The 13,599-nt window shown below is 36.5% G+C and overlaps 1 protein-coding gene across 2 annotated transcripts in view; it reads right to left on the reverse strand.

The window, feature by feature from the left end:
• Positions 1 to 13,599, reverse strand: part of SLC26A7 (solute carrier family 26 member 7) — a 274,022-nt gene that overhangs the window by 10,072 nt on the left and 250,351 nt on the right. For both annotated transcript variants that reach the window (XM_027856958.1, XM_027856959.1), the window contains exon 15: positions 6,779 to 6,827. In XM_027856958.1, coding sequence (XP_027712759.1) covers positions 6,779 to 6,827 — 49 coding nt within the window. The remainder of the gene's footprint in view (positions 1 to 6,778; positions 6,828 to 13,599) is intronic.

Raw genomic sequence — 13,599 nt, forward strand, 5'->3', positions numbered from 1 at the left:
ACAGGTAAATCTACACATGAAAATTTGAAAAGGAGGGAGGGAGGGAGTACTCTCAGCTAAGAGGATCAGGAAATAAAAAAGCTCATATTTGAGAGAAGTTCCACAAGCTAAATAAAGGCTTGGGACTCATTACTTCCTTTTACACATTCCAAGGTCCAGATAAACTGGCCCCCTTGCTGTTCCACACAACACATTACAATTCTCACCTCTGTGCAAACTCCTAGGTGGCAGGAATTCTTTTAAAAAAAAAAAAAATCACAGCCTAGTATACAGTAGTCACTTAATAAATGCTTAATTAATAATGGCCACATGCTTTGACCAAGTGACTTCTCCACTCTGGGATTCAGATTCTTCATCTTAAAATGAGAGAATATGACTAAATGGCTTCTAAATTCCTTTCCAGCTCTAAATATAGAACCCTGAAGTGAAGTGGATGAGTCTATGGTCCACAGCATATTGGCAACAATGATTTGTGCTTGGGAGGTAGCAGCACATACAGAATGTACTTCAGGACAGGTATGACCCAAAAAGGAGGTGTCAGTCATTAGTGAGAATGAAAGACTTAAGGGACACCCCAGGGCTGCCTTAGTTTTCATAAAATATTAAAAGAACTGGAAAAAGTCATCCAAAGTTCTGAGCCTGTCATAAATGGTTTGTTCAAGAAAAGAAATGGGTAAGAATCACACAAGATGAAATCATCCATGATTTCAATTTCCAACAGTGGAGGAAGCATAGAAAACAATGAAAACAGAGCAACTGACATGTCATTTTTGCATTTAGTTACCAGGCAAATATTAAGAGGCTGTTTGCATAAAGTGGCAGCTGTTAAAAGTGTGGTCTGGGGATCCCTGGGGGTCTCCGAGGCCCTCTCTGGGGATCCTTGAGGTTAAAACAATTATTATAATAATACTGACATTTTAATTTCTAATATGGTAAATATCAATAAATATAATTCAAACGAACAAACATTCTTGAGGGGCGGGGGATTGTCAATAATTTTTAACAATGTAAGGAGATCCTAAGACCAAAAAGTTTGAGAACCGCTGGCCTAAAGGAATGTTTTTTGCCCCCCCTCCCCCAAATTAATAAAAATATACTATTACTTTACATATATGCATTTGAGTGTATATGTGTATGAATATCTATGTATATGTATGTATATATGTGTATATATGTATGTATGTATGTGTATGTGTGTATACATGCTTAATTGTAGCCTGGGGGAGGCAGAGGAAGGGAAAAAAATAAAGTAAAAAGTATACAGTAGAGGACAAAAGAAAACCTTCAAGGAAGCAAAGAAAAGATAGCTTTGAAAACAATGTGTAGTATTTATTATATAGTTTTCTTCAAACAGAAATTTATTGCTTTATACTGAATCCTCTCTTATGTTCTGCTGTGTACATGGCAATGTTTTTTTTTCCTTGTTTTATATTTAAGTTTACAATAAATTTAAAAATTTAAAAAAGGAAAAAAGTAGCATTACTATTTCTCAATTTTAAAAGTTTTAAAGCCTTGATACTGGGCTATTCTTCAGTCTATATGCCTCAATTTTCATTCCAAAGAAAGATTTAATTGTGTTTTAAATTGCCAATGGTTCAATAAGAGGCAAAGAATAAAGGATACCAGACAATTACTAATTAACTTAGACAAATCACAACGAATTGCGTTTATACCTCTTGAAATCGATTACATAGCTACTCTAGGCATTGGTAGAGAGTCGGATTTAGGGTCAGAAAGAGATGATTACAAATCCTGCCTCTAAGCCCTAGTATCTGTGACCGAAGGCAAATCATTTAACCCTCTCTCAGCCTCAGTTTCCTCTTCTGTAAAATAGTGATTAAAAAAAGTTATCAACTTCACAGAATTACTACAAGCATCAAAGGAGATCATGCATGCAAAGTTCTTTGCAAACCTTAAAATTATATATAAATGGTAGTTATTATTATCATTACAATGACGAGCATCCTAGATTCAATGCTGACCTCAAAATCTTATTAGACAACAATGAAATCAAGAAAGAGTCAAATCCTTCAAGAAACAGATTTTTTTCCTATTTTTTCTCCCCATAACTATTATAACCTACAAATTTTATTTTTGTAAGAGGCAGGTAACCTATGTGGAAATTAACATCATGCCATTTTTGGTACTACAATCCTTTCAATAACTTTGTACAAATGTTCAACACCCAGGATGTCGCATGACATACTAGCATTTGAGATGAAACATTTTAGAAGAGCTCAGTGGGCACAACTGAAAGTAAAAGGGAAGAGAAAGAAAAGTGGCCATGGAGCCAAAGGCAGCCCTTTAAGATTTTTTGTCTTCTGGGCTGGAAATTGGCAGCTTCAGAATCATGACAACTTACTGGTCCAGTGGGAAAAAAGTCCCAGAAAATGAGATCAGGGCCTTTATTGTTCATGTTATGAGCAAGTCACTAAAACGTCTTTTACTGCCCAGTTTGAGTGTCAAGCTGACTTAATGGCCAAGAACAGGAATGAGCAAGACTCAGCATTTCATTCCTGGAGATAAAGATAAAGGCATTCTTTTTCTTTTCTTTTTGGTAGGGGAAGAGGCACACACAAAGATGATGGATGTTCATGGCACAGGGTGGTATTGGAGTGAGGGGAGACATTCAAAGGGAATCAATACTATTGCTGTATCCTTAAACAACAAAGTCATCCAAATGAAGCATTTAATGAGTTTTCCTGAATGGGGAAAGTTTTCCTAAAAAGGGAAAGGTCCCATTTTGTACCCCTTTCTTCTCAATTCTCTTATTGCATTTGTCTATCTTCATGGCTATATTTTTACTCTAAACTTCTAAGTAAAGTAACCAAAGCAATTATAGTCATATAATCCAGGATAAAAGTAAGATAAATATTGAGATGATAATACAGATCTTCTCTAACAGGATGACAGCAAGGTTGGACCATATAAACCTGATCACCGCAGCATCTCTCAGTGCAGGATAAATGCTGCTAATTCCAGACTACACACCAACAAACCTAAATTTTGACCAAGAATTAACCAGCATCTATGACTAGAGACATTAATTTCATGATGAGAAAACCATCTCCTGCCCTACAAAGTGGTTCATTAAAGCCTTTCATTCAGAATATTTTCCACAAATGTCTATTAAAAGCCTTCATATTGGGCAGCTAGGTAGTGCAGTGAATAGAGCACCGGCCCTGAAGTCAAGAGGACCTGAGTTCAAATCCGACCTCCAACCAAACACCTGACACTTACTAGCTGTGTGACCCTTGGCAAGTCACTTAACCCCACTGCCTAGCCAGGAAAAAAAAAAAAAAGCCTTCACATGGTCCATCAATGGGTCTGACAATAAGTTATTTTGGACCAAAATAATATAGACAAAAACTTCCCCAGTGGTTGTCAATAGACCACTCCTTATCAACTTTATGTAAAAAACCATTTAGGAGCTGGGAAAAAAACATTTGGGGCCAAATAAACCCTTAAGTGCAATTTAGATAAAAGCCATAAACATATAAGGACTCATTGTTTCTAACAGCCATTTCAATGAAGGTCAAAATAAAAGATCATTATTGAGTCTCCCCACAAAAGAAAACTTGTCTCTATTTGCTCACATACCATTCTCATGAGCATTTTTCTCAATCCAGCTTAAAGTAATACCTCTAATACCTACCAGCTGTGTGATGCTACACTCTCAGTGACTCAGGTGGCTCTCTAAGATTCTGTATTACAGAGTAGCTGTGATATGCATAGAAAAGAGGGAGAGTTTCCTCACCTACACCTGTGAAATCACAGGTAAGGACAAAAATTTATCAATCCTTACTTTATCTATCTCAACAATGAAAGTTTTGGCATCACAATTTGATTTCTTATGAGGACCAACAATATATCAAGACTGCAATGGAGAAAACTGTAATGTGGAAGGGACAACTGTATACAGCTTGTTTGTATATAGTGAAAGAAATGGTCATTAATAACCAATAATTTGGGGAGGTCTAGAGTTCTCCTCTTCTTCTACAACCCTAACTTTAAAAAGTAAAAAGTTCAGTCTTTTGAAGGACATTACTGATAATGAGATTGAATTAACTCTCCTCAATCTTGGTCAGACCCCACTCAATTTTACCAGGAATTTAATCAAAGTTGGGGAAGCCCATTATGTTCTATTCAGGTTTGGGTGGGGATAAATCATTTGATTAGATTGCCCAAAGCTGGGGGTCATTTGGGTATAGATATAAGATTCTCTGTCCAAAAGTGACATGATATCACTCCATTCTCGGTCCCTCATTTTAATATAGCCCACACTGTGTTAATCAGAGTTGACTGCCACTAGTCTTCCAAAAACACATATAACCCTGCGCCCGCCATCATGATGCTCTTTGGTCTAATCTCTAAGAGAGATGGCCAAATAACCATCCTTTTATTAAAATCATGCTGGCTGTATTAAGATATTGATTAAATTATCCAGAAACTGTCTCTCGGACTTTTTTAATCGCTACAATAGTTGTTTGCATGTTAACTTTCCCATTAGACTGTGACCTCACTGAGAGCAAGGACTGTTACTTTTTATTTGTTTTTTGCCTCTTTGTATCCCTATTACTTAGCATGGTGCCTGGCATATAGCAGGTACTTAATAAATGCTTACTGACAGTAATAATAAATAATTGTTGTTGTTCAGTTGTGTCTGACTCTACATGACCACATTTGGGGTTTTCTTGGCAAAGATGCTAGAGTGGTTTACTATTTCCTTTTCCAGGTCATTTTACAGATAAGGAACTGAGGCAAACAGGGCCTGTTCCAACTCTCATGCTAGTAAGTGTCCCAGGTCAGATTTGAACTCATGAAGATGAGTCTTCCTGGTTCCAAGCTCAGTCCTTCTATCCACTGCACCACCTAGCTACCCAAATAGTAATAATAATAACTAGTATTTGCATAGTGTTTTAAGGTTTGCAAAGCACTTTACAAATGATACCAAGTCTGATCTTCACAACAATGCTGTGAGATAGGTGCTATTATTAAACCTATTTTACAAATGAAGAAACAGACTGACTGAGGCTAATAGATTTGTTCAAGGTCACAGGACTAACTAAGTTTCTGAGGCAAGATTCAAAATCAGGGCCTTCCCTGATTCTAAGTCCAAAGCTCTAGCCACTACCTTGCTGGCCTGAGAAAATTGTCCAAAAAAATTTTTAAAGCCTTGACTATCTGGTCATTAATTATGAATATGACATGTTAGACTTAATTATACTTATAAATGCTTTGATTTGCCACTGAATTTTTTAGTGTAACTATAGCATCTGACTGTATTAAAGATATTATACCATTTACCAAGATAAGGTCAAAATAGACACATGACCTAAATATAAAGAGAGATTTTACAAGAAAATTAGAAGACTGTGGAACATACACATCAGACTTATGGGTAGATGAACAATTTATGAATAAACAAAAGATAGAGAGTGAAGTTAGGTGTAAAATGGATAATTTTTATTATATTAAATTAAAAAGGTTTTGTACAAACAAAATAAATTTAGCCAAGATCAGAAGGAAAGGAGAAAATTGGGGGGGAAATGTTATAGTTTATCAGATAAAGGTCTTATCTAAAATATGTAAAGATCTTTGTCAAACTTATTTGTCAAATACCAGTCATTCCCCAATTGATAAATGGCCAAAGGATATGAACAGGCAGTTTTCCAATAAAGAAATCAAAACAATTACAGTCATATGAAAAAATGCTCTAAATTATTATTGATTAGAGAAAAGCAAATTAAAACAATCTTGAGATATCATTTTACACCTACCAGAGTAGCTAAAATGATATTAAGGGAAAGTGACAAATGTTGGAGCAGATATGGAAAAATTGTGGCATTGTTGATAGAATTGTGAACTGATCCACTCATTTTGGAGAGCAATCTGGAATTATGCCCAAAGAGTTAAAGCTATCCGTACCCTTTGACCCAGTAATATCACTACTTGTCTATTTCCAAAAATTGATTATGGAAAAAGGAAAAGAACTTATGTGCCCTAAAATGTTTATAGCAACTCCCTTTGTGGTGGCAAAGAACTAGAAATTGCAGGGATGTTCATCAATTGGGGAATGGCTGAACAAGTTGTGGTATATGATTGTGATGGAATACTATTGTGCTATAAGTGATAAGCTCAGTGATTTTAGAAAAAACATGGAAAGACTTGAACTAAATAATGAAAAGCAAAATGAGCAAAACCAAGAGAACCTTGTATACAGTAACAGCAATATTAAGAAGAATTTTGAAGGAATAAGTTACTTTGACTACTATAAATACCCAAATTAACTATAAAGGACATATGAAGAAAGATGCCATCTGTATCCAGAGAAAAAACTGATAAACAGTATTATGTATGGAACAATTTTACATATATATACCTATTTGTGTCTAATGGTAGCCATCTTGGGGGAGAGAAAAAGGAAAAAATAAATTTACATGATGATTTTGTGGCATATTTGAAAGGAATAGCAAGTTGTGCATAGAAGCTCTACAGTTTCATGTGCAATCGTCTTTCTATTGTACTATGCTATGTAAATACTTGTTTTATTCCAGATTAAAAAATATATTTCAGGACATGAAAATGTCTTATTTTGATACTGTATAGAAATTCACATTTGTATTGTTACATTTGATGGGAAAATAATTAGGTACATTTCATGGACAAAATAGTCAGAAAATGAAAACAGAGTAAAAAGTGACATACACCCCTACCTTGACTCCACCTTTATTCAGGTTATATTGTTTTAAATTCACTGTATCAATGGTTAACTTACCATTGCAGGTACCATTGGATGTTGAATTGAGCAACATGTTTTGTTCACACTGAAAAGACAACAATGTGTAAGAGAAACAGTTTACTTGAAGTATTAGTTCTTACCTCTCAATCAATACCAACCTCCTCCTTTTTTCAGGTTAAAAATAAATTCAAATTTTCCTCAACCAAAAAGTATTTGCTAAGGGCTTAATATATACAAGGTCCTGTCCTAGCAATAGCTATACACCAAACAAACAAATGAACAAACAAAACTATCCCTGCCTCCAAGGACCTTACATTCTACTGAAACTTGCAAGGACTATAGGTTAATAGAGCTAAAGGCCACCTCATTTTAAAGTAAAGATGTTGTTCAGCAGCTTCAGTTGTGTCCAACTCTTTGTGATGCCATTGTGGAGTTTTCTTGGCAAAGATACTGGAGCGTAATGCCATTTCTTCCTCCAGTTCATTTTACAGATGAGAAAACTGAGGGGCCCACAGCTAGTAAGTGTCTGAGACCAGATTTGAACTCAGGAAGAAGAGTCTTCCAGATTCCAAGTCCAGTGCTCTATCTGCTCCACTGCCTAAATAAGGAAACAGCTGAAATTAAATAAGTCATAAGGAATAAAGCTGAAAGTCAAACTCAGGTTTTGTGATTCCAGGTTCAGGATGCCTGCAACCTCTTTCTGATGTTCTATTATATCAGACTTTGAATAACAAGAGGACAGGGGAGGGATTTGTGTTCCAAGTCACAGCTATATTATTATTTCATTACACCAGGGAATCTTAATCTGGGGTACATAGATCCTTAAGGGGGTGTGTGAATAGATTTCAGGGAGTCTATGAACTAGTACAGGAAAAAAATTAACTATCCTCTAATGTATATTTAGTATTTCCTTCTGTCATGAATATAGGCAATAAATATTATTCTGAAAGGGTTCAATGGGTTTGACCAGACTGCCAAAGGGGTCCACGACACAAGAAACCATTAAGAACCACTGCCAATGACTGAACCATAATTTACCCAGTGGTAATTTCAACAGGATGAATACTTAGTTAATATTAGGACAACAACTTAATGCTCATCTGTGGGACTTCATGAAAACATGCCAAGGTATTGTTTCTTTCTGTGGAAATTCTGTAGTTTAAGAATCTGGGTCAGGATTCTGACATTATAACATATTCCCGAATGACAATTAGTTTACCTGAGGGGAACAGCAGAAGCTTTTGCCTGCCAGTAGACATTGTCTCCAGTGTCCTCTTACACTCTAAATATATTCCATTTACTTTTCAAAGAAGAATCTTAGAATGTTAGAGGGGAATGAACCATAGGAAGAATCCAGTCCAATGCCCTCGTTTTCCAGATAAGAAGATAAGGCTTTCAAACAGTGCTCAGCCTTTAAATGAAGTTTTCATAACTATCCCACTCCAATCTTCCTTCATACTCCTACTTTCCATAACTCCAAAAATATCCTAAATAATCAAAAAAAGTTGTGGGTTTTTTTTAAAGAAATAAGAGCTGGATAGCATCTTAAATCACTAAGGTATCAGCTTTAACTTGATTAAAGCTGGAAAAGTACAAAATGCTAGTTTAACTCATTTGTGTTCACACAAAAGATTTTCAATTTCCCCTGAACTCAGGACAACATTCATCATAGAAAAAGGTGTTGAGAAAAACAGTCTCATCCTCAACTGCAGACACTGAGTACTCACTGTGTGCAAGGGATTGTGGAAGGCATTGAGGGGAATACAAAATCTGTGACTAGTATTTATTAAGTGCTTACTATGTGCTGGGCATTGTTCTAAGTGCTGGAGATATAAAGAAAAGCAAAAACATGGCCCCTACTCTCAAAGAACTCACATTACCATGGGAAAGACAACATACAAATAAGTATGTACACACAAGCTATATGCAGTATAAATGGAAAGTAGTCTTCAAGGGAAGATACTAGAGTGGGTATGGAAAGGCCTCCTTCAGAAAATGAAGCTTGAGGTGAGTTTTGAAGGAGTCTAGAGAAGCTGGAAATTGGGGGTGAGGAGGGTAAGCATTCCAAGTATGGGGGACAGCCAGTACATGAGAAACAGCAAGCAAATCAATGGAGCTGGATCATGTTTATAGAAGAACATAAGCTATAATCAGAAGACTGAAAATACAGGAAACACACAAATTGTAAAGGGCTTTAAATGCCAAACGGGATTTTATATATTTGATCCTGTAAATAATCTGTAGCCCCTGGCATTACTGAGTAAAAGGGGTAATACACAGTAAAGTACAGGTAATAAAGACCTGTACTTTAGGAAAGTCAGTTTGGCATCTGAATGAAGGACGGACTGGAATAAAGAGAGAATTGAGGCAGGGGAGACCAATTAGAAGACGATTGCAATACCGGTGAGAAGTGACAAGGGATTGTACTGTGCTTGTGGATGTGTGAGTGGACAGAAGTGCATATATACAAGAGGTATTGGGAAGGTAGAAACAAAAGATTTGTCAATGGATTGTGTAAGTGGAGTGAGAGTGAGGAGACAAGGATGATAACAAAGCTGTGAACTTAAGTGGCTGAAGAGGGTCCTCGACTGTAATAGGAAAATGGGGAAAGGGGAAAGTTTGGAGAGAAAAATAATAGATTCTGTTTTGGTGTATTGAATCTGAGATGCCTACCAGATATCTAATTTGAGATGTCCAAGAAGCAATTAATGCTACTGCATTGAAGTTCAGGAAAGAGATTAGGGCTGGATGTATATGTGTGTACATACGTATACATATGCATACATACATGTATATGTATATATATATTTGTTGCTGTTTAGTCATTTTTCAGTCATGTCTGACCCTTCATGACCCCATTTTAGGGTTTTCCTTTCTTTTATTTCTTTTTTTTTTTACTTTTTTTGAAATAGTATTTTATTTTTTCCCCCAATCAGATGCCAAAACAATTTTTAGCATTCACTTTTACATGATTTTGAGTTCCAAATTTTTTTCCCTCCCTCTCTCCCCTCCCCTTCCCTCTTCCTAAAATGGTAGACAATATGATACAGGTTATACGTGTACTATCACATAAAACATATTTCCACATTAGTCACAGTTATGAAAGAAGAAACAGATCAAAAGGAAAAAAAAGCAAGAAAATTAATAAAGTGAGTGAAAAAGGTATGGTGCAATCTGTATTCAGAGCCCATCAGTTCTTTATCTGGATGTGGATAGCATTTTCCTTTGTGAGTCCTTTGTACTTGTGTTGGATCCTTGTGTTGCTGAGAAGAGCTGAGTCATTCATAGTTGAGCATCACAGAATGTTGCTAATACAGTATACAGTGTTTTCCTGGTTCTGCTCATATTGCATCAGTTCATACATATCTTTCCAGATTTTCTGAAATCTGCCTGCTCATCATTTCTTATTGCACAATAGTATTCCATTACATTCACATACTACAGCTTATTCAGCCATTCCTCAATTGATGGACAACACTTCAGTTTCCAATATTTCGCCATCACAAAAAGGGTTGCTATAAATATTTTTGTACATGTAAGTCCTTTTCCCTTTTTAATGATCTCTTTGGGATACAGACCTAGTAGATGTATTGCTGGATCAAAGGGTATGAACAGTTTGGTTGCCCTTTGGGCATAGTTCCAAATTCCTCTCCAGAATGTTTGGATCAGTTCACAACCTGTTCCTCTGGCTATGCTAAGAAACATGAAGGGTCTTGGTGTTAGTGTTTGCGTGCTCCACCACACTAGGGCTCAAGATCTCCCACTGGTTTGCTGAGGCAGAGCTTGCTGTTGGCTTGCTGGGATGATTCCTGTCCTGGACTGTACTTCCATTTTACCTGAGTGAGACAGACCTTTCCTGATGATCTTCCAAGTTTCTTGGGCTAAAAGATTGTTTCACCTCATCTTTTTGTTAGTTCTGCCATTCCAGGATTTGTTTTTATGGTTGTCTGGAGGTGAATATGGGAGAGTTATGGCGGTTTACTGCAATCTTGGCTCCCAGAAGATTTTGGGGTTTTCTTGCAAAGATACTGAAGTGGTTTGCCATTTCCTTCTCCAGCTCGTTTTACAGATGAGGAAACTGAGGCAAACAGGGTTAAGTGAATTACCCAGGGTCACACAGTTTAGTAAGTGTCTGTGGCCAGATTTGAGCACAGGAAGATGAGTCTTCCTGATTCCAAGCCCAGTGCTCTATCCACCGTGCCACCTAGAGACATACACACACACATATAGACACATGCAAATACATACATGCAGACATACACAAATATATACATACCCACATATATATGTTATATATATATATATATATATATATAATCTCTATAAAAATGATTTGTGGAGATAGATGCATATCTCCCCAAATCATTTTCATAGAGATTACAACTGAACCATTCTAATTGATGAGATCACCAAGCAATATGTGTGTACGAAAATTTGTGAATATATATGTATATATGTATATGTATGTTTTTATATATATATATGTATATGGTATGTGTGTATGTATATGTGTATTCCCACAAATGATTTCATAGAGATTACATCTGAACCATGCTAATTGATGAGATCACCAAGCAAGTATAAAGGAAAAGTATAGAAGGAGAAGATAGAAGGGAAAGAAAAGATGACCCAAGACAGAATTTTATTGGACACACATGTTTAGTGACCATGATCTGGATGAAGATTTAGCAAAAGAGAATGAGGAGGAGTCAGACAGGGAGGAGGAGAAGCAGAAAAGAGAGTGGAAAGAAAACCTAAAGAAGAGAGTGCCCAGAAGGAGAGGGTAATCGACAATGTCAAAGGCTTCACAGGAGGGAACAGGATTGAGAAAAGGTCACTGTTTTTAACAATTAAGAGATCATTTATAACTTCAGAGAAAGAAGCTTCAGTTAAATGATGTGATAAAAAAACAGACTGCAAGTAATTTAGAAGTGAGTGAGAGGAAAGGAATTGGAAGCAACCAGTGTAGATAATCTCCTCATGAAGTTTAGCCAAGGAGAAGTTTGATATTGAACAATAACTAGTGTGTTTGGTTGGATCAAGTTGGGGTTTTGTTCTTGATTTAAAAAAAAAGATTGGGGAGAACAATATAATTATAGGCAGCAGGGAAGGAGCCAACAGCTAGGGAGAGATTAATGGGAACAAATAGGAATAACAGTGGGAGAATATGCTGGAGATAGGAGGGGATGAGATCAATGGTGTAGATAGAGTGGTTTGCCTCTACAAGGAGAAGGGCTACCTCTTCATGAAAGAGGAGTGTAAAGGAAAAGACAATGGAGGAAGACTTCTGAGTGGTGTGAGATGAGGAGGAAGAGGAGAGAAGAGGGAGCACTTAGAAAACAGCCTTAATTGTTTTGGTGAAATATGAAGCTTACGTCCTCAGCTAAAAAAGTCAGGTGATAGGGCACCACCGGAGTTTTGAAGAGGGATAAAAAGGTTTGAAATGTCTGCTTTGGTGAGTGAGGTAACAAGTCAATTAAGTTGCTTTACAAGGACCCACCTGAATACACTTGTAGAGGACTTAATCAGTACAATTCATGATTTTCTCTAGCTTCATTGAAAATTTTGTGGACAGGAGCAAAGTAAGTTGATCATGGGAGTAATATAAAACTGGAGTTTGACAATACATGACTGTCAGTAGGACAAGGAGCAAGGGATCTGACAAAAGTAAATAGCCTAGAATTGAACTGATTGCAAGTCCAGTCATGAGGGCCAAAGAAAGAAAGTAGGGGTAGAGGAATAGGTGGGTCAAAGGGGGTCAAATAATAGGGTTAGGGGTAAAGATGTGGTCGAGCCAGCTCTTACTGGCTTGGGAAAGCCAAATGTTAAATTTTTAGTTTAAATTTTAGGTATTTACACCTTGGAAATCAGCAAACACTACAAATCAGGGCTTGATTTATTGTTTTGTTGATTGTCTAGACTTAAGAAAGGGATTGAGAATATGTTAATAATGAAGATTAAATTTAAAAGTGTTTGTGCTTTTTGGAGAGCTAGTTGCTAAATATTTAGCACAACCATGGTCAGAGGTTATAAGGAATGGAGAAAGGTGGAATGAAATAAAACAAATACAAAAGATAAAGGAATTTTGGAGCTCATGGATATGAAATAACAGTTGTGAGTAACATCAAGACAGACATAGCCCCTGTCCTCTTGGACTTTGTAACCTACCTGGGAGATAAAATACAGACATAGTAAAACAATTTAACAATGAAAAGCATTATATATCCACTGCCCAAATGAGTGGTACTGCAAATACTCAGAAGGAGAAATCACTATAGACCATTTTGTTGAAGGAAGGTTTCACTGCTAAAATAGGAGATGAGCTAGGTCTTAAAGATTCAATTATTATAGGTGCAAAGAAAGATGATTCATTCAAACTAAAATGAAAATTTAGCTTTATGGATACTTCATTAGCTTCAGTTACATTATCTGTGAGTTGATAAGGGAAGATAAATTTGTCTCTGTTATAATAATCAAAGTCATATACCTCTCTTACCACATTTTCCCTTGCCATATAGTTTTTGGGGGGAGGGGGAGAAGATATCTGTACATGTGTTATGTTAGTTACTAGATTGTAAACTACCTCAACACAGGAATGATTTATTCATCTTTTATAGAACGACAAACTCATGAAACCACAAGATTAGATGGGACTTCAGCAGCTATCTAGTATAAACAATACCCAAAGAGAAATCCCCACTATGACATACTTTGGTTTCCTCTCAAATGATGGGATTAGACTAGATGGTTTCTAAGCTTCCTTAGAGCTCTGATCAACAATCCATTCTCTCCCCCATACTCACTCACTCACTCACTCTCTCTCTCTCTCTCTCTCTCTCTCTCTCTCTCTCCCCCTC

The sequence above is a fragment of the Vombatus ursinus genome, unplaced genomic scaffold, assembly GCF_900497805.2.
Source record: "Vombatus ursinus unplaced genomic scaffold, bare-nosed wombat genome assembly UNPS02011767.1, whole genome shotgun sequence".
NCBI lineage: Eukaryota > Metazoa > Chordata > Mammalia > Diprotodontia > Vombatidae > Vombatus > Vombatus ursinus.